Source organism: Rhinatrema bivittatum, chromosome 2 (genome assembly GCF_901001135.1).
Source record: "Rhinatrema bivittatum chromosome 2, aRhiBiv1.1, whole genome shotgun sequence".
Classification (NCBI taxonomy): domain Eukaryota; kingdom Metazoa; phylum Chordata; class Amphibia; order Gymnophiona; family Rhinatrematidae; genus Rhinatrema; species Rhinatrema bivittatum.
In genome coordinates this window covers 564,150,201-564,168,873 of record NC_042616.1, presented here as the reverse complement: position 1 = coordinate 564,168,873, position 18,673 = coordinate 564,150,201, and the positions used below count along the sequence as shown (strand labels likewise).

The 18,673-nt window shown below is 40.8% G+C and overlaps 1 protein-coding gene across 2 annotated transcripts in view; it reads left to right on the top strand.

The window, feature by feature from the left end:
• Positions 1–17,602, top strand: part of LOC115085194 (cadherin-7) — a 351,275-nt gene extending 333,673 nt beyond the window's left edge. For both annotated transcript variants that reach the window (XM_029590921.1, XM_029590920.1), the window contains 2 exons: positions 5,794–6,045; positions 15,228–17,602. In XM_029590921.1, the coding sequence (XP_029446781.1) occupies positions 5,794–6,045; positions 15,228–15,721 (746 nt within the window). In that variant the 3' untranslated portion in view covers positions 15,722–17,602. The remainder of the gene's footprint in view (positions 1–5,793; positions 6,046–15,227) is intronic.
• The last annotated feature ends 1,071 nt before the right edge of the window (positions 17,603–18,673 follow it).

Genomic DNA, 18,673 nt, shown 5'->3' with positions numbered 1-18,673 from the left:
GTAAGAAGGTTCTGTAAATTGTATTTTTATTTTTTATATGGCAGAGTGGATCTGTGTTTTCTTCTCCCATGGAAAGGCTCAAGCTCTATCAGTTCAGTTCTGTATCAGTCAATGCTATGGGTACTAATCTACAATTTATTTCCCTGAATATGAAACATTTCATTAACACTATTAAAAGTAGGGAGGAGGAATAGCCTAGTGGTTAGAGAAGTGGGCTAAAGACCAGGGTTCAAGTCCCTCTGTCGCTCCTTGTGGCCTTGGGCAAGTCACTTTACCCTCCATTGCCTCAGGTACAAAACTTAGATTGTGAGCCCTCTGGGGATAGGGAAATACCTACAGTACCTGAATGTAAACCGGTGTGATATCTTAGATCAAATGTTGGTATATAAAAAATAAATGAAAGGAAAAAAGCTCTGCTATATGAACCAAAATCAAGGGCAGATATAATCTTTATTTCAAGAAAATCATTTAAATTACAATAAATTGTTGACATTGTGTAGCATTTGTTTTGTACTAATGGCATTTTCTTCAGTACTGAGAAAGAAAAAGGGTGTAACTATCCTTTTCAAAAGGTCCTTGGATGTTAAGGTAATTTTTAAGGAATGTAATATTTAAAGGGAGATGGGTGAAGGTTATTGTGGAGAAGGGTGGATTCCAAACAGCGTTTTTAATGTTTATGCCCCAACAACTGACTCTCAGAGCTCTTTATGTGGCTTACTCATACTATTGCGGGTTGATTTACCTGCCAATTATCTTTAGGGGAGATTTCAATTTTTCTTTAGATTTAAAATTAGATAGGAAATCCAATACTAAAACTAGGCAGATGAAATCATGACTGGTTTCACAATTTATGATAAAGGAACTTGGTATCTCTCATCCTTGACATTGGCAAAATCCGATGGGTCATGAATTCACATTTTATTCTCATCAGTCTAACTCAAGAATTTATTTTTTTCTTGATATCTGTCTGTTGCCCTCTGTTATAGCTACTGCTTTAAAACTATTATTGTTTCAGATCATGCAGCGATAGCACTAAGTATTTTTGTTGTTGAACCACTAATTCAAAAACCAACATGGAAGTTTAATACAGGATTTCTGGATGATGAAAGTTTAAAATAACTCATGCCTGCAAGGAATAATTTGGGCCCAATATTCAGAGATATCCAGCTAAGGCCTGGATTCACCATTCTATCGCAGAATGGTGAATCTAGCAAAAATAGGGGGTGGGCCTGTTAAAGTTGGCAGCCTTCGCACCACCGCGGTGTTTTCGCTGCCGGTTTTTGCACCCAATAGCACCACCATGAAAGATGGTGCTATTGGGCATGCTACTGGCAACAATAAGGTTACTAACCTTATCGCCGCCAGCGAAGACATCACGGAGTCCGCCCCCTCGCCGCCCAGACTCCTCCTCTCACCGCCCCGACTCTACCCCTAGCAAGCTATCGCACCCAAAAAGGGACTTTTCACGAGCGATAGAGGCTTATCGCATGTGATAAGCCTTAGAAAATGACCCCCTAAGTTAGCTGGTTATAACTTATTTGGCTAACTTAGAAGGGATGTTCAGCAGCACAGCTATGCCGCTGAATATTCCTGGATAAGTTCTAATTACTCAGATAAGTTATATCTAACTTTAGATCTGCTATCCAGCAGGTCTAACTTATTCAGTTAACTTAACTGGATAAGTCCAAATATCAGCACTTATCCGGCTAATTTAATCAGATAATTAGCTCCTCTCCAATCCACCCACATATTATCTGGCTAAGTATTTAGCTAAATATGTAATTATCCTGTTAAGTGGTGACTGAAGATCATAGCTGGATATTCAGCAGCTGCCACTTAGCTGAATAAGTTGCTTCTTATCTGGCTATGCAGCGTTGAATAACAATCTCCCTATGCATAATGCTATCATTAATTATGTAGCCAGGAAAAATAAGGAAAGGCATAAAGAAACGAAGATCTTAGTGCAGGAGGTTAAATATTTGGAAAGTAAGTATGTATAAAATAAGAATTGTGCACTACTATTGTAACTTCAGAAGGTAACATATAAATATAACTCACTGCTAAGTCAACATACTAGATCTTTACAATTTTATCAGAAAGCTAAAATATGTGTAGTAGTATTTTGGCTCAATATTTTAAAATAGGAAATCTGCTATCTTGCATTTACAGGACATCCTATCATACAATTGTTATACGGAAATTGTTAGCGTTGAACTCAGATTTGCTGGTCTGGGAGAGACTTTAGGATTTCTTAATTCCAGCAGCTATAAAATTAACTCTAAATTACTAAAAAGACAAGATGTCGTAGACATGAACATATGGTGGAATTCAATTTGTGTAAGCTCCAAAAAGTGAATTTAAAAAGCCTGCTGCATGTTAAAACTAGGAGATACACATACAAGTTGGGCCAGTGTGGGCCGAGCGGATTTTAAAAGCTGCCCGGATGAGCACATACTTGCCGCTGCGTGCACAAATGAAAAGTTCAAAAAGAGGGCAGGACATGGACACGGTCTGGGTGGGGCATGTGCATTCCTGGATTTTAACTTGAAATTAGCAAATAAATATTTACGCTCACAAGGGCACTGGGGTCCCCTGCTGCATACATTTTCTTCTGCTATGGATGACATGTAAGTAAAACCAAAACTTTTAGGAAGATCAGCAGGATTTTAAAAGTTGGGGCTAACAGGGGAGAAGGGAGGCTATTATACTAGGGAGGTTTGGAAGTCTTATCCCTTACCTGGGTGAACTGAGAACGAACTGGTAAAACTGGTAATGGCATTGCTGCGTGTGTCTTTTCAAATCCCTCCACTTTGCAGCAGATGCGGCATTTGTGCATATAGGCACGCGTTCACTTAAAATTGCGTGCACATGTGTGCACGGTCAGGCCCCCTTAGGGGGCGCCAAAGTGCAGCCATGTCCCTGGGCGCAGGCCGATGAATGAGTACATATGTGCGCCTGTACGCTGGTTTAAATGTTGCTGTCTAAGTATGAGTTGTTTGCTGCTGAAATAAATGGCTGACTTAGAGAATACAGAATACTATAGGATCCAATTAAATATAAACATACTTTATTACCTTTTGAATATAAATCTACAATTATTGGATGTTGTTATATATTTGTGGCTTGTAGTGTTATGTTTATCTATGTCATGGTTTGAAATTATTACTTTTTGAAATCATAAAAAAATGAACTAAAAATTATAGCTTGTAAGGAAAAAATAGTGAAAATATTCAACATACTGGAGTATAAATGAATACATACACAATCTTGGGGAGGACGATTTGCAAGAGTCATTTTCCCAGGTAAATATTTGTAGCTTTTTTTTTAGAAGCTGAAGAGGAGATGCATTCATTTACAGTAGGTATTTTCCCCATCCTCAGAAGGCTTACAGTCTAGGGGCCTATTTACTAAATGTTTTTTCCCCATTTTGTATGTATTGAAAAAGGGGCAGATTTTAATATCATTGTGCGGGCGTAGATTTGTGCGCGCAACCCGGAGCGCACAAATCTACGCCCGATTTTATAACATGCGCGCTCAGCCGCGTGCATGTTATAAATTCCGGGGTCGGCGCGCACAAGGGGCTGCACACTTGTGCACCTTGCATGTACCGAGCCCTAGGGGAGCCCCAATGGCTTTCCCTGTTCCCTCTGAGGCCGCTCCGAAATTGGTGCGGCCTCGGAGGGAACTTTCCTTCCACCCCCCACCTTCCTCTCTCTTCCCCTCCCTTCCCCTCCCTTCCCCTACCTAACCCGTCCCCCAGCCCTACCTAAAACCCCCCCTGACCTTTATTTTACACGTTGTGCCTGCCTCTGGGCAGGCGTAGGTTGCTCGAGCCAGCCGAGTGCCGGCTCATGATCCCCCGGCCTAGCAGCCCTATGAAGGCCTCTGGCCATGCCCCGCCCATGCCCCGCCCTTTTTTTCAAGCCCCGGGACATATGCGCTTCCTGGGGCTTGTGCCCGTGACTGGGCCTATGCAAAGTAGGCTCGGCGCACGTAACCCCCCCTGTGCACGTAAATCCAGTTGGATTTACGCATGTAGGGCTTTTAAAATCTGCCCCAAAATGCATAAAGATGAATTTTAAAAGCCCTGTGAGCATCACAATCTGGAGATGGATGCGCAAGTTGGGCTTGCGTATGCCCACCAGATTTCAAAAGCCGCCCAGATATGCGCATATCTCCTGCTGCGCGGACATTTATCTTTATTTCAAAAAGAGACATGGTCTGGCAGGGCATTTCAGGGTGTGGCCAAGAGATGTGGGCATAAATACTTACACACCCTGCACATGACCAGGTCTGCTGCTGATTAACTTTCCTTCTGCTATGGAGGAGGTGTAATTTAAAAATTAAAATAAATTAGCCATTTCCACTAGGTTTAAAGGGTCTTGGGTAACTGGGGGATTGCAGACTATCAAACCAGGGGGATTTGGAGAGCCTAGCGAACTGGTGAACAAACTGGTGAAACTGACAATGACGTGGATGCATGCCTGTTATAAAATACCCTGATTTACATGGTAGAATCAGGATTTGTGTACCTAGGTGCATGCCCACTGAAAATTGGGAGCACATGCGAGCCAGGCCAGACTATTTTATAATGTGAGCGCATATAGAGCACCTTTGGATCTTGCAGCAATGCCCATGTGTGTATGAAGACAGTTTCTGGCCGTTTAGCAGTTGTTTTTCTGCGGGTAGTCGGAAAGCACCTTCAGACAGCTTTATGATCTAAAAGGCAAATTTATTGATAGCAATACAAAGACAATATAGAAAGAGGAACAAGGAATAAGAGGAAGTCGTTGTTTCTCTGGAGACGCAGGTCAGTGGCAAAGGACATTCAGCTTGCTTCTCAAAGCGCAGAGCCCTCCGGCTGGAGTTTTTAAACTTTTTGCATTGTCCAATAGAAATGCATTGATGCGCATCCTGGGTGTATTATCTTCTTCTAATATCCAATTATGAACATTGCTTTATAGTCCAATCAGGTACCGTCTCTGGGGTGTTGCCTTCTTCCGGTACTGAGCTTGCCAAAGCACATGGTTGTGAAATATGTTGCCAGCAAAGTCAGGAAATACATAGCTCAGGCCTAAGGCCTATCTACACAGTAAAATTATACATAGATTATTGGCCTACATGCTACACAGAGAAAGATCTACTTGAGTAAGTGAGCCAAGTATTCCTTTAACACTGAATATACTCTACGTGCAGGGCTGGCGTGTCCATTAGGTGAACTAGGCAGCCTCTTATGATGCTGAAGAGCAGCCATGTGATTCCGTGAGCGAGATACCGCTCACGGCAAAGAAGAGTAGAGATTCATGGGCTGCATGCAGTGCGCACTGCTCGCGACCCTGAGAAGTGTGCAAGTGAGGTAGGAGTCGGGCAAGGTGGGGGCTGCACGACCTGGGGGGGGGAGGGGGAGGGGGGGCGGTGTCGCAAGTCAGAATTTGCCTAGGGCACCTACTACCCATGCTCCAGCCCTGTGTACCTGAACTCTTTGAAAAGACAACTGTTGATAGTTCAGTCTTCAGGTAAAATGGAGAAACATCCATTAAAGCACTAGTGCTGTGAGACTCTCCTATGCTTTCTTTTATTGCAGTCTATCAATAAAAGGAAATGTATGTAAAATACCCTCAAATGTCTTTTAGATGCGTCCCATTTGAATTTCAGACGCATTTGAGTAAATGGAGTTGAAACTCAAATGACATGCACATCAGACCTATTTGAAGGAAACGTATGTGGTGATGTACTGTATTTATGAATGATTTTCATTTAGCTGTGTTATACCTGTCTTTCTCTTATCCATAGATAACACAGCATCCATACTAACCAGAAGAACTGGATTTCGGCGACAAGAGCAGTCTGTCTTCTATTTGCCAGTTCTCATTGTGGACAGTGGTTCTCCTTCACTTAGTAGTACCAATACGCTAACTGTCCGAGTTTGTGACTGTGATGCAGATGGCATAGCCCAAACATGTAATGCTGAGGCATATATTTTACCTGCAGGACTTAGCACTGGAGCCCTTATAGCAATATTGGCGTGCATACTGACACTTCTTGGTAAGTGCTTTTCATACTGAATGTAGTGGGGAAAAAAAGAAGATAGTAAATAATTATTCCAATTACATATATAATTTCACCTTGGTGAAGCAGGAAGTGATCCAGTAGCTATGATCTTCTCTTCAGGTGTTGCCTTATCCTTTCACACCAAGGATATGTCTCCATGGGTATCTGTTCAGTGTGTAACATGGCTGTTGGAACAAACATTATAAAGGAGATAGAGCAGCATTTAAACTAGATCATGGGGAAAAGGCCACAGTCACTCAGAGGTGCATGGTTGCTAAGGACGTATCTTTCAAGGATGCATGTAAAATAAGGAAGTTAGAATAACCCAGTAGAGAGCTTGTGGTTAAGGCTGAAGTACCCAGCTGGATGTATGAACAGAGTACACAGGTATGAATGACTGTACTGCCCATATCATTTGCTAATAAGCAGGTTTTGAACACAATTAGAAATAAAAGAAGAAATAAAAGCTTACTTTAAAATGTTTCTATGTGAATGCCATACAAAAAAGTGGTCCCAGCCATCCCTAAGATGGATGCCAAAATGCTGTCAATTTGGCATCATCCTGTGGGCCACCAGCAAAATGTTTAAAGTGCAGACCTTCAATATAGGAGCAAGGGGTAATCACCCCTGCAATTTGGACCATGAAGGACTACATGGATGAGGTAACTAGAGACTAGGGAGATCTCAGGCCACAGTAAATTTCTATAGGCGGGAGTTGGGGTCAGAAGCACTTGGGGCAGTCCCAAGTGGGCCTGGCTCAGCCTAGACAGATAGGCACAGGCTGTAAGCTAGAGTTTTATAAACTGAAATTGAGGTCATAAGTTCCCAGAGAAGTCCTGTCAGGGCCAAGCTCAGAGCAGCCATATAGGCCCTGGCTCCAGTGCTGTTTTTGTGACATATGAGAGTGATTGGAGAGCTTCAAGGAAGTTCTCTTCTTTTTGTTCTAGGGTTTTTTTTGGCTATTTCATTTCTCTAATCAAATAAATAATAATAAAAAAAAATCAAGCAAACCAAAACATGAAGGGGTCGATTTTCAGCCATGGAGTTACTAGTTTAGTTAGTCGTATACACCTATCCAGCTAACTTAACCAGGTATATTCAGCGACCCTTCTCTGTACCTTTTCTAATTCTGCTATATCTTTTGTGAGATGTGGGGACCAGAACTGCAGACAATACTCTGAGGAGGTAATTTGCAAAGGAGTTATGGATGTAAATGTAACATACTATTGTAGAAATTTTCAAAAGTCCATTTACACATGTAAAACCTATTGACAATTCAGTGGCATATACTGTAGTCCAGTTACACATGTACAGTGCATTTACACATATAAAACTCAGATTTAAGTGTGTCAATGCTTTTGAAAATAAGTCCCAAAGTTCAGTCACATCATGGAGTGATGCAGCGGCATTCTGTTTTCCTAATGGGAGGTAATTTGTGTTTTAGGGCCTGGTGAAATATTTGCAATTTTGCCTTTTCATAGGTAGGGTTGTCAATGTTTAGATGCTGACAGTGCAGTTTTGGTATAGGAGGTTTACTATATTGTAATGGTAATTCCATTTATTCATGGCTTTCTGAGGATCAAGCCCACACCCAACACACGTTATAATTTGCATAAGGTGATACGGGCTCCAAGGGTCTTTATTGGGCTAGAGTAGGGGTGACTAAATGTTTTGAGCCATGTTCCCCTCTTATAATCAACCAAAATTGGTAGAGGAGTGCAGGGGGAGGTGCACAATTGCATTGGCCCCTATGCACCAGAGACCGTTGCTACAACACTTCTGCCATGATAGCACAATAATCTTACAACTTTGAGTTTGTGAAGTCATGATATGTTCAATCCCCCCTAGCCCCTCATCATTAAAGTGGTAACTTCCCCCCCTCCCTCGTCGGAGCCCAATATCATTTATGGATGGCCCATAATTTCTCTGCTATATCTTTGACTTCCCTTAGTGTCCCTTTTTCTTATTGATCATCTAACAGTCCAACTGACTCCCTCATAGGCATTTTTCTTAGAATGTACCTGAAAACATTTGTATTATGAGTTTTTGCATCCACAGCAAACTTCTTTTCAAATTCTGTTTTTGCCTTCCTTAAAAGTGCTTTACTTCCAACTTACCAGTGCTTATCTTATTTTCTGTTTTCTTCATTCAGATCCGTTTCACCTCACCTTTTAAGCCTGCTTGCAGTCATTTGGCCTTCCTTCCACCTTTTTAAATATGTGGATTACATCTGGTCTGGGCTTCCAAACAACATTCATACCTAATATAAACTCTTAGCCTGTGTAGTTGTTCCTTTCAATTTTTCCTAACCATTTTTCTCATTTTATTCAAGTATCCCTTTTGAAGTTAAATGTTATTGCAGTAGATTTCCCTTTTGTTCTCCTCCCAGTTATTATGTCAAATTTGATCATGTAATGGTCACTATTGCTTAGTGGCCCTAACACCAATACCTCTTACACCAAATCATGTGTTCCACTAAGGATCAGGTTTACAATAGCTTTCACTCTGGACCAAAATGAAAATTTTACACATGCAGATCTTTACTAAATATAAAATTGGATAGTTAGAATGTATGTCATTATGCAAGTATATAGACATATGCATTTCAGAGATATGGTGGAAGGAGGATAACCAATGGGACAATGTGGTACCAGGCTATAAATTATTTCGATGTGACAGAGCAGATCAAATTGTTAGAGGGGTGGCACTATGGGGCGGATTTTCAGAGCCCTGCTCGCCTAAATCCGCCCAAAACCGGGCGGATTTAGGCGAGCAGGGCCCTGCGCGCCGGTGAGCCTATTTTACATAGGCCTACCGGCGCGCGCAGAGCCCCGGGACTCGCGTAAGTCCCGGGGGTTCTCCGAGGGGGGCGTGTCGGGGGCGGGCCCGGTCGCCGCGGGGTTTAGGGGGCATGTCGGCAGCGTTTTGGGGGCGGGTACGGGGGCGTGGCTACGGCCCGGGGCGGTCCGGGGGCGTGGCCGCGCCCTCCGTACCCGCCCCGAGGTCGCGTCCCGGCGCGCAACAGGCCCGCTGGCGCGCGGGGATTTACTTCTCCCTCCGGGAGGCGTAAATCCCCAGAGAAAGGTAAGGGGGGGTGTAGACAGGGCCGGGTGGGTGGGTTAGGTAGAGGAAGGGAGGGGAAGGTGAAGGGAGGGCGTTAGAGGATTCCCTCCAAGGCCGCTCCGATTTCGGAGCGGCCTTGGAGGGAACGGGGGTAGGCTGCGCGGCTCGGCGCGCGCCGGCTATACAGAATTCATAGCCTTGCGCGCGCCGATCCAGGATTTTAGTAGATACGCGCGGCTCCGCGCGTATCTACTAAAATCCAGCGTACTTTTGCTTGCGCCTGATGCGCCAGCAAAAGTACGCCTATTCGCGTTTTTTGAAAATCTACCCCTATATGTAAAGGATTGCATATACTCAAGTATGATAAATTCCTGCAGGAAACAAAATATACTATGTAATAGGGGTGTGCATTCGTTTTGAACTTATATGTAAAACGCTACTTATTTTTTTTTTAACTTAAAAAAGTGATGAGGGGAAAACGATCGGATTTCCAACTTATTCAACATAGCTATGTTGAATACGTTGGAAATCGCGATCGTTGATCCTAAATAAAAATTTAAACCCCTCACCCTCCTTAATCCCCCCCAAGACTTACCAAAACTCCCTGGTGGTCCAGCGGGGAGTCAGGAAGCCATTCCTCTATTCCTTTGCGAGGAGCACGTGACGTCCGCGTCACGTCGGAGTGACGCGGCCGTCACGTGGTCCACCGCGGTTCCGCTCCCGGACCCCTCGTTGGACACAAACGGAACTTTTGGCCAGCTTGGGGAGGTTTGTGTCCAACGAGGGGTCCGGGAGCGGAACCGCGGTGGACCACGTGAAGGCCGCGTCACTCCGACGTGACGCGGACGTCACGTGCTCCTCGCAAAGGAATAGAGGAATGGCTTCCTGACTCCCCGCTGGACCACCAGGGAATTTTGGTAAGTCTTGGGGGGGGATTAAGGAGTGTGAAAGGTTTAAATTTTTATTTAGGGAACCGGTGCACGTATGGACATAGACTCAACTTATGGAATTCTCCATATGTCCATATTGACCGAAATTGACCCCCCCTTTTCGACTTATGGACTTATGAACATAAACTTTTTGTCTGCACATCCCTACTATGTAATCCATGTGAATATAATTTTCATGTGTGTCAGATAAGAATATAGCAGTGGATGAATACTACTCCTGGCCAAGATTAAAAAACAGACTCTGAAATGCTAGCTAAACTTAGAAATGCAAATAAATTTGGCAACTCAAATAATGGGAAATTTCTGTTACCCCAGTACTAATTGGATCAGTTTTTTGTTGGGACATGCTAAAGAGAGAACATTTTTAGATGCCATAAATGACTGATTCATGAAACAGCTGGCAGTAGACTTGATGAGAAAGGCAGGTAATTTAAATCTAGTCCTCACTAGGATACAAGGGGTTACTGGGGTGGAACCACTAAGCATTAGCAATCATGATGCAATCAAATTTATAGAATCACTGAAGGGAGGATATTAAGCAAACCTACTGCAGCATCATATAATTTTAAAAAAGGAAACTATGATAGAAAAAGGAAATTAGAAAAGAAATGGAAAGGAGCAGTTCCAATGCTTAATAGTTTACATGAGGTGTGGATATTGTTTCAAAATGCCAACTAATTAATAAAGGTTGAAGGTAAATCAGATGACTTCCAGCATCTTTTAATGGAGAGGTAAAAGAAGCAGCTAAAGCCAAAAGGGCATCATTCAAAAAATAATGGAAAGGAGACCCAAATGAAAAAAATAGGAAAGAATATGAGCACTGGCAAATTAGATGCAAAACAGTAGCAAGACAGGCAAAGAGAGAATATGGGAAGAAACTTGCCATAGACTCAAAAACTAATAAATACTTTTTCAAGTGCATTCAAAGCATAAATCCTGTAAGGGATTTAATTAGGCTACTAGATGACCAATAGGTACAAGTGGTTTTGAGGGAGGAAAGGAAATAGCAAAGATACTGAATAAATAATTTCCCTTAGTCTTTATTGAGGAGGATGTTAAGAACATACCCACACATACCCATTCTTTAGCAGTGATGATTTTGAACTACTAAAATAAATTTCTGCAATAATGAAAAATGTAATAGATCAGATTGGCAAACTAAAGAGTAACAAATCACCAGAGCCAGATGGTATCCATTGCAAATTCCTAAAAGTACTCAAATGTAAAACTGCAAACTTGTTGCTAATAATCTATAACTTTCCATTTAAAAGAGCCAAAGTACCTGAAGACTGCAGGGTGACCAATCTGGTACCAATTTTTAAAAATGCTACAGGGATAATTGGAAAGCTATAGACTGGTGAGCTTGACATCAGTGCCAAGCAAAACAGTTGAAAGTATTCTTAAAAATAAAACCACCAGCCATTATACCCATGGCTTAATTGGGAAGATTCAATATTGTTTTATTGAAATGGGAAATCTTGCCTTACCAACCTTATAGATTTTTTTAAAGGTATAAGTAAACATGTAGATAAAGGAGAGCCAATTGATATAGTATATTTTGATTTTCAGAAGGCATTTTACAAAGTATCCCATGAGAAACTTCTCAGGAAATTAAAAAGTCATAGGATAGGAAATTGTGTCCTTTTGTTGATTGGTAATTTCTTAAAAGGCAGGAAACAAAGGTGGAATTCAGTGGTGAGTTTTACAAATGGAGAAAGGTCATAAGGGATCACTACTGGGACCTGTACTGTATAACATATTCATAAAAGATTTGGAAAAGGGAAGAACAAATGTCATATGAGATTAGAAGACTGGGCAGTCAATAGTAGATGAAATTTAATGTGTCAAAAAACCAAATAGAATGTTAGGAATAATCTGAAAAGGAATGGCAAACAAAACTGAAAATATCATATTGCCTCTGTATTGATGTATGGTGCAACTTCACTTTAAGGCTGATATTGAGTGCTACTTAGCCAGATAAGTAGGGACTTCTCGAACTAAATGGCAGTGACTGAATATATGGTCCTATTCATTGGTTACTACTTAGCCGGATAAGTACATATCTGGCTAAGTAGTTATCCAGATAAGCAGTGGGCAGGATATGGGCATTCTGGGGAGGAGCTACTTATCTGGCTAACTTAGAGGGTCATTTATCAATTCATGTTAGGGCCTTATCACTGGCGTTAGGGCCCTAATGCCCACAATAATGCCATAATGCATGCGATAAATAATGCATCACAAGATGCGTATGCATATTTGAACAAGTTAGTCAAATGGGAGGGGTTTATGAAAATGAGGGGGACTTAACATTGCGTGCAATCATGTAACACATACTATCACAGGATTTAATGCGGGAGATAACTACACCTTTTTTTCTGGGTGTTATGCTGTGCATTATGCCTGAAATGGGATTTGCAATAAATATTGTGAGTCCCGGTTTTTTTTGGAGGGGGGAAGAGAGAGAGAGAGAGAGCACCTCTGGGGAGGCACACATATCAGTCAACTTTTTATACCACCGTAAGAGGGGCCATTCTGAACTCGGAGTGAGGTTTCGGTGGTAGGCTTGGTTTGGGGGGGGCAGTTTTACATGCACAGTCAGAGGTATGAACAGCATAGTTGACATCAGTGAAGATTTTATGTGATTTGGAGTGATGAAAGGTATAAAAAGATGAGATTTGTATATTGTACTCTTAATCTAGCTTGATGCACTCTCTACCTAGCTGCTATCAAGCTAGGTTGAGAATACAAGGCACAAATCTCATCTTTGTGTACCTTTCCTCATCATGTGAAGTTCTCGGAGTCCCATCTCATAAAGGTACATAGGAGGGCAACAATAATGAAAAAAAGGGATGTAATGGCTATGATGAGAGTCTACACAGGTTAGAGCTCTTCAGCTTGGAAAGAAGACAGTGAATGAGAACATCATGAGTGGGTTGGTACAGGAAAATAAAGAATGGCTATTTACCCTTTCAAATAATACTAAAACAAGGAGACACATCATAAAACTAACATCAGCAGTTTTAATACAAATTGTAGAAAGTTCTTTTTCACTCCATGCACAGTCAATCTGTTGCCTGAGGACATAGCCAAGGCGACTAGCAATACAAGGCCAGATTTTAGTAGCTACGCGCAGGCGTAGATTTGTGCACGCAACCTGGTGCGCACAAATCTATGCCCGATTTTATAACATGCGCGCGCAGTCGCACGCATGTTATAAAATCTGGGGTCGGCGCGCGCAGGGGTGCACACTTTTGCACCTTGCGCACGCTGAGCCCCAGAGGAACCCTGATGGCTTTCCCCATTCCCTCCGAGGCCACTCCAAAATCAGAGCAGACTTGGAGGGAACTTTTCTTCCGCCCTCCCCACCTTCCCCTCCCTTCCCCTACCTAAACCTCCCCCCAGCCCTACCTAAATCACCCCCCCCCCCTAACTTTATTTTATAAGTTGCACCTGCCTCTGGGCAGGCGTAGGTTGCGCGTGCCGGCCAAGTGCCGGCACGCGATCCCCTGGCACGGCTGCTGTGCCAGAGGCCTCGGTCCTGCCCCGGACCCGCCCCCAGATCGCCCCACCCCACCCACTCCCCGTCCCTTTTTTCAAGTCACGGGACATACGCGCGTCCCGGGGCTTGCATGCGTCACCGGGCCTATGCAAAATAGGCTTGGCGCGCGCAGGAGCGGGTTTAAAAGGGTTACGCACGTATATTACTTGCGTAACCCTTTTAAAATCCACCCCACAGGGTTTAAAAGAGGTTTGGACACGTTCTTGGAGTTAAACTTCATAGCACATTATTAGACTGGTAGACTAATGAAAGCTATTGCTATCCCTGGGAGTGAGTCACAGGAAATAGGTCTACTTTATGGGATCTCTGGGCACTTGGGAACTAGACTGGCCACTGTCAGAGATGGGATGCTGAACTCAATGGACCCTGATCAGCCTAGCATGGCATTTCTTCTGTCTTTTTTAAATTTTTATTATGTTCAATTAAAGTTACAAAGTGAAACAAATTCGGGTCCATCCTGGTTCTGACATGCAAAAAGTAAAAGAAAATTGGGGTTGTTCTCAGGCTGTAAAAGACAGCAAGGAACAAAAATATCCCATTCATATCAGTGTAAGTTACACAGCATTACTTTGCAATATTTTATGAATGTTTTGCAGTCTGACCTGGTAAGCAGCACACAGAATTGTTCTAATAAAAACATTTTCTCAATTTTGCAATCAATTCCTTTTCAGTTTCTAAAGCATGTACTCACATTTTTTAGAAACTGAATAGAAATGTATTCCAAACTCAATAATACTTAAACAAGGGCTGTACTACTTTGTTTGAAATGTCTGTTTCTACAAGGGAATTTGTGTGCTTTCATTACATTCCTATCAATTTTCATAACACACCATAGGAATCAGCACTGATTATTTTACATTAAAGCAAATCACAAGCTTTTATGATAGTGCTTTAATCTGTAACTAAGGATGTTGTAGACATATAATACAAATGTTATAACCAGAGAAGATTTGGAAAGATATCAAGGAAAGGTGGTTTGTAATCAAGCTATGGCCATATAATTTAGTAATTCATAAAATGATGGAGATCCTTTACAAATGTATTTTTATCATTTTCATCATGAAGAGTTCAAAGACGAGATCAGTTTTATTATTATTATTATTATTATGTGTTGGATCTGAGATTGTACTATTTGGTCTGATCTTACTCCTAAAAGTCACAAATTTCTCTTCAGCAGAGTAAGATATTGTGGAAGCACCACAATAATTTAAAACTAACTTAGACTGGATTCAAAAATTCCTTTGAAGTAATTAAAGTAGCAGCTACATTTAAAATCTGGGTTATAATTTAATCAATGACCTCAAGGGAAAAAAAAGAAGGATCTTTTATGAATCGGTTGAATCAGCATTAGTTTTACCCCATTACAAGCATGGAAATGTATTTCTTATATTCATATAGTGTCCCTTATGGAAAGCAGGATTACATCAACATGCATGCAATGGAGTTTAATAAGGACTGTCTCTATTTGTCTCTCTGGAGCTTGACCTATTTGGTTATCCTGTTTGAGTCAAATGGAAACTTAACCACAGTTACAGGATACAAAAGGGGAGGAATGATCCAAGATGCAATTCTATTTTTAAAATATATTCTGTTTTCTCTTTCAGTACTAGTCTTGCTGATTGTCACAATGAGAAGACGAAAGAAAGAGCCCTTAATATTTGATGATGAGCGAGATATACGAGAGAACATTGTCAGATATGATGACGAAGGTGGAGGAGAAGAAGACACGGAGGCCTTTGACATGGCTGCTCTGAGAAACCTCAATATTATGCGGGAAACCAAGACCCGAAGAGATGTAACTCCTGAGATTCAGTTCTTGAGCAGGCCATCTTTTAAAAGTTCACCAGACAATATCATATTCAGGGAGTTTATCTGGGAAAGACTTAAAGAAGCTGATGTGGATCCCTGTGCACCTCCTTATGACTCCCTGCAGACATATGCATTTGAGGGCAATGGTTCAGTTGCTGAGTCACTCAGCTCCCTTGAGTCAGTGAGTTCAAACTCTGATCAGAATTACGATTACCTCAGTGACTGGGGGCCTCGTTTTAAAAGGCTTGCAGATATGTATGGAATTGGTGATGACAGCTTATACTCATAGCCTTGGAATCATTCTGTCGAATGCACTGAAGATAAACTCAATAATGACTGCAAAAAAAAAAAAGGTGTAAATAATTACTCATTTTTAACCTTTTAGGTTTTTGCCTTGGCAAGAAACATATTTTCTTTAGACGTCCTAGGGATTGCACTGATTAGACTCTGAGCATTCAATGGCATTTTGATAAACAAAGAGAAAAAAAAACAATGCTCATCCATGTGCAAACAGCAACACTCTTATACCTACAGAGGTAATTAACCTCTGAGTTTAATGCACTGTGACCTCATTGAGCCAATGATACCCTGTAAATGCCTTTACAGTACTGCCATGCCCAGATTAGAGAATCAATTCTCTGTAATTCTCTATTATGAGATACCAGAGAGGGAGCAGCGTTATATACTGTTCAAATCATACTATGATATACGTAGCAGTAATCTACAGAACTGACAGATTTCATTTTCCCTGTAGTAAGCCACAAGTCGACTCATGGATCCCCAGATGAGATTTATTTTTCATGAAGAATCTGAAGCCGGTAAACAATTTATTCTGTAGCTAAAGTTTGCAAAACATGCCTATCAAACTAATTAAATAAATCTTCGGAATTTCTCATCACCTTACAAAACTATTTGCAAAAGACAGTGAAATATAAACAACATATCTAGAGTTTTCAAATGGAAAGCCTGTTGATGCCTGTGTAGGTACAGAAAAAAAGTTGCTGTTTATTTGTTTAATTTTTATTATCTCTTCTGATTTATGCAGGAGAATTTACCTTTTTTTTAATTTGATACATAAAATTATTTATTTTGGAACTTCAGTCTCCACTAAAATCAGCTCCATTTTACTGTTGCGCAATTTTAGACTCATCTGAACATGCTGATTTTCTCCATTTTGAGATACTTGCAAGAAATGAACCATGGAAATTGAGAAATTGTAGTCAAGAAATGGAATGGTGTTCATCTCTCAGAGAAAGGAGCACTGCTACAAGGACACCGTAGTTCTGAAATATTTGACTAATGTATTTCTATATTACATTTTTGCTGAGGAGACAACAATGGTGGCTGGAGAGTATCTTTGATGTGAGATTTAATTTTCAAGCTCAGATGCTTTGTATGTTCCTAATGCATCAGAGAATATTCTATTTTTTTTCAGTTGGTGATATACAATATACAGTAACTTTTGCATTTTTTTTTCATAAACAGTAAAATAATATTAACACCAGAATTCATCTTTAAATCATGTTTAAGGAGAAGCATTCCCTCTGTGTAGTTAAATATAGAAAGCATTGTTTATACACTGTTTTCAGAGTGCCAAAATGAAGACATTATCAGTTTGTAAAAAATACTATACAATTTTAAAGTGAGCTTTCTTAAAATCAAACAATTTTTTATGACTCTAGATATTTATACTTCATCTTACATGATTTAATACTAGATTATTATCCATATATTCAAGTAAGAATTTCTTTCTTTTCTGTATTTGTTCAGGTTTTCTTTTTTCTTAGTTGTTTTAGGATTCTCATGTTTGAGTTCCTGAGTAATGATGTTGGTAGTGGGCATTCCATAAACGATGGTGCTGAGCCCAGAAAATGTTTCTCTTGAGTACAGTGATCCTTGTCCTAAACTTCAAATGTTTGAAGGTACATACAGGGGAAAATGATCTTTAAAAATCTGTAATTTGTAGCCAAGTGTTATCAATTAACTATGTGAAAGTGGCCTTCAGCTCTGTCAAAAATAAATTTGATTATTGGCAACACAGTCTCTAAGTTGGGTAACATTTGGTAGACAATCATTGTTTCACGTAGATTTGTTTCTAGTTGTATAATAAAAATAAAGCATTTTTTTAAAGGAGAAGAAAGATATTTCTCATGAATTTAAGTATGCTTTCCAAAAGGAAAATAAAATATTTCAGCTTCAGTAAAGATGGAGAGGTTGCAGAAATTCTAGCTCGTCAATGAGAAATTCATAATGTTATAAGAGAACAGTTGCATATGACTCTGTGTAACACTATAACCTCTGTTGCTTGAACATAGATACAATCAAAAGTATTTGAATTTTGTCAAAAACAATTGTATTGACTGTAACATATCAGTCTGATGAAATATGAATTCTGTTTATTTTCTTAAAAACTGACCAGCTATAAAAATAAGATAAACCTCACTAACGTTTAATCTAACTTCAAAGTGTATGGTAAAGAAATAGTTATGGGTTGAACAACATACTGTTCTTTCACACCTGCTCAGGCAAATGTTACATGACCATTGAGCCTCTTGATCAGAAACTCACTCTCGTTTTTCACCGTATGTGCAATGTATATCATTAGAAAGTCCTTTATTTCAATGCATGTCTGTGGGCAAACTGTGTGGATGTCTCCAGATAAAGAAGTGGAATTTCTTGTGGGTTCCTTCATATAGCTCAGGGAAACCTGCAGCATTTTAACTGTGTTAGCTGTCACGAAGCAGGCAACAACATCAAATTATCTAATTCTTACCATTATGCCTCAAGCAGCAATGGACAATTTAAAAAAATCAAGTGTAGAACATTTCTTTACCTGCTAATAGGTATCATGAAAGGGTGTTGAGGGGGTAAAGTTCAAAGCCATTTGTACACATAAAACCTAGTTTTGTGCACAGAAAGATATGCATGGAAGGGGGCCCAAGATGGCAGCCTGCCAGTGGCAATGTTAGTTATGTGATTTACATTTTGTTTTCTTTTTGGCATTCAAACCTTCCACTATGGTGAGGAAAAGGAAAGGCAAGCTGAATCCTTGCTCCTCAGAGCCCCTGCCTTCAAAGTTGGGTCTGAATGAGTCTATTCTGACTGCACAAAATGCTGCTGAGTTTGATGTGCAGGCAGGTGAGACAGCGGCTGGGGAGGAGAGTTCGGCATCACTTGCATCACTGAGAGCACAGGTAAACCTGAGCAGCCTCCTCTACCAGAGGGGTTCCTCCATTTGCCA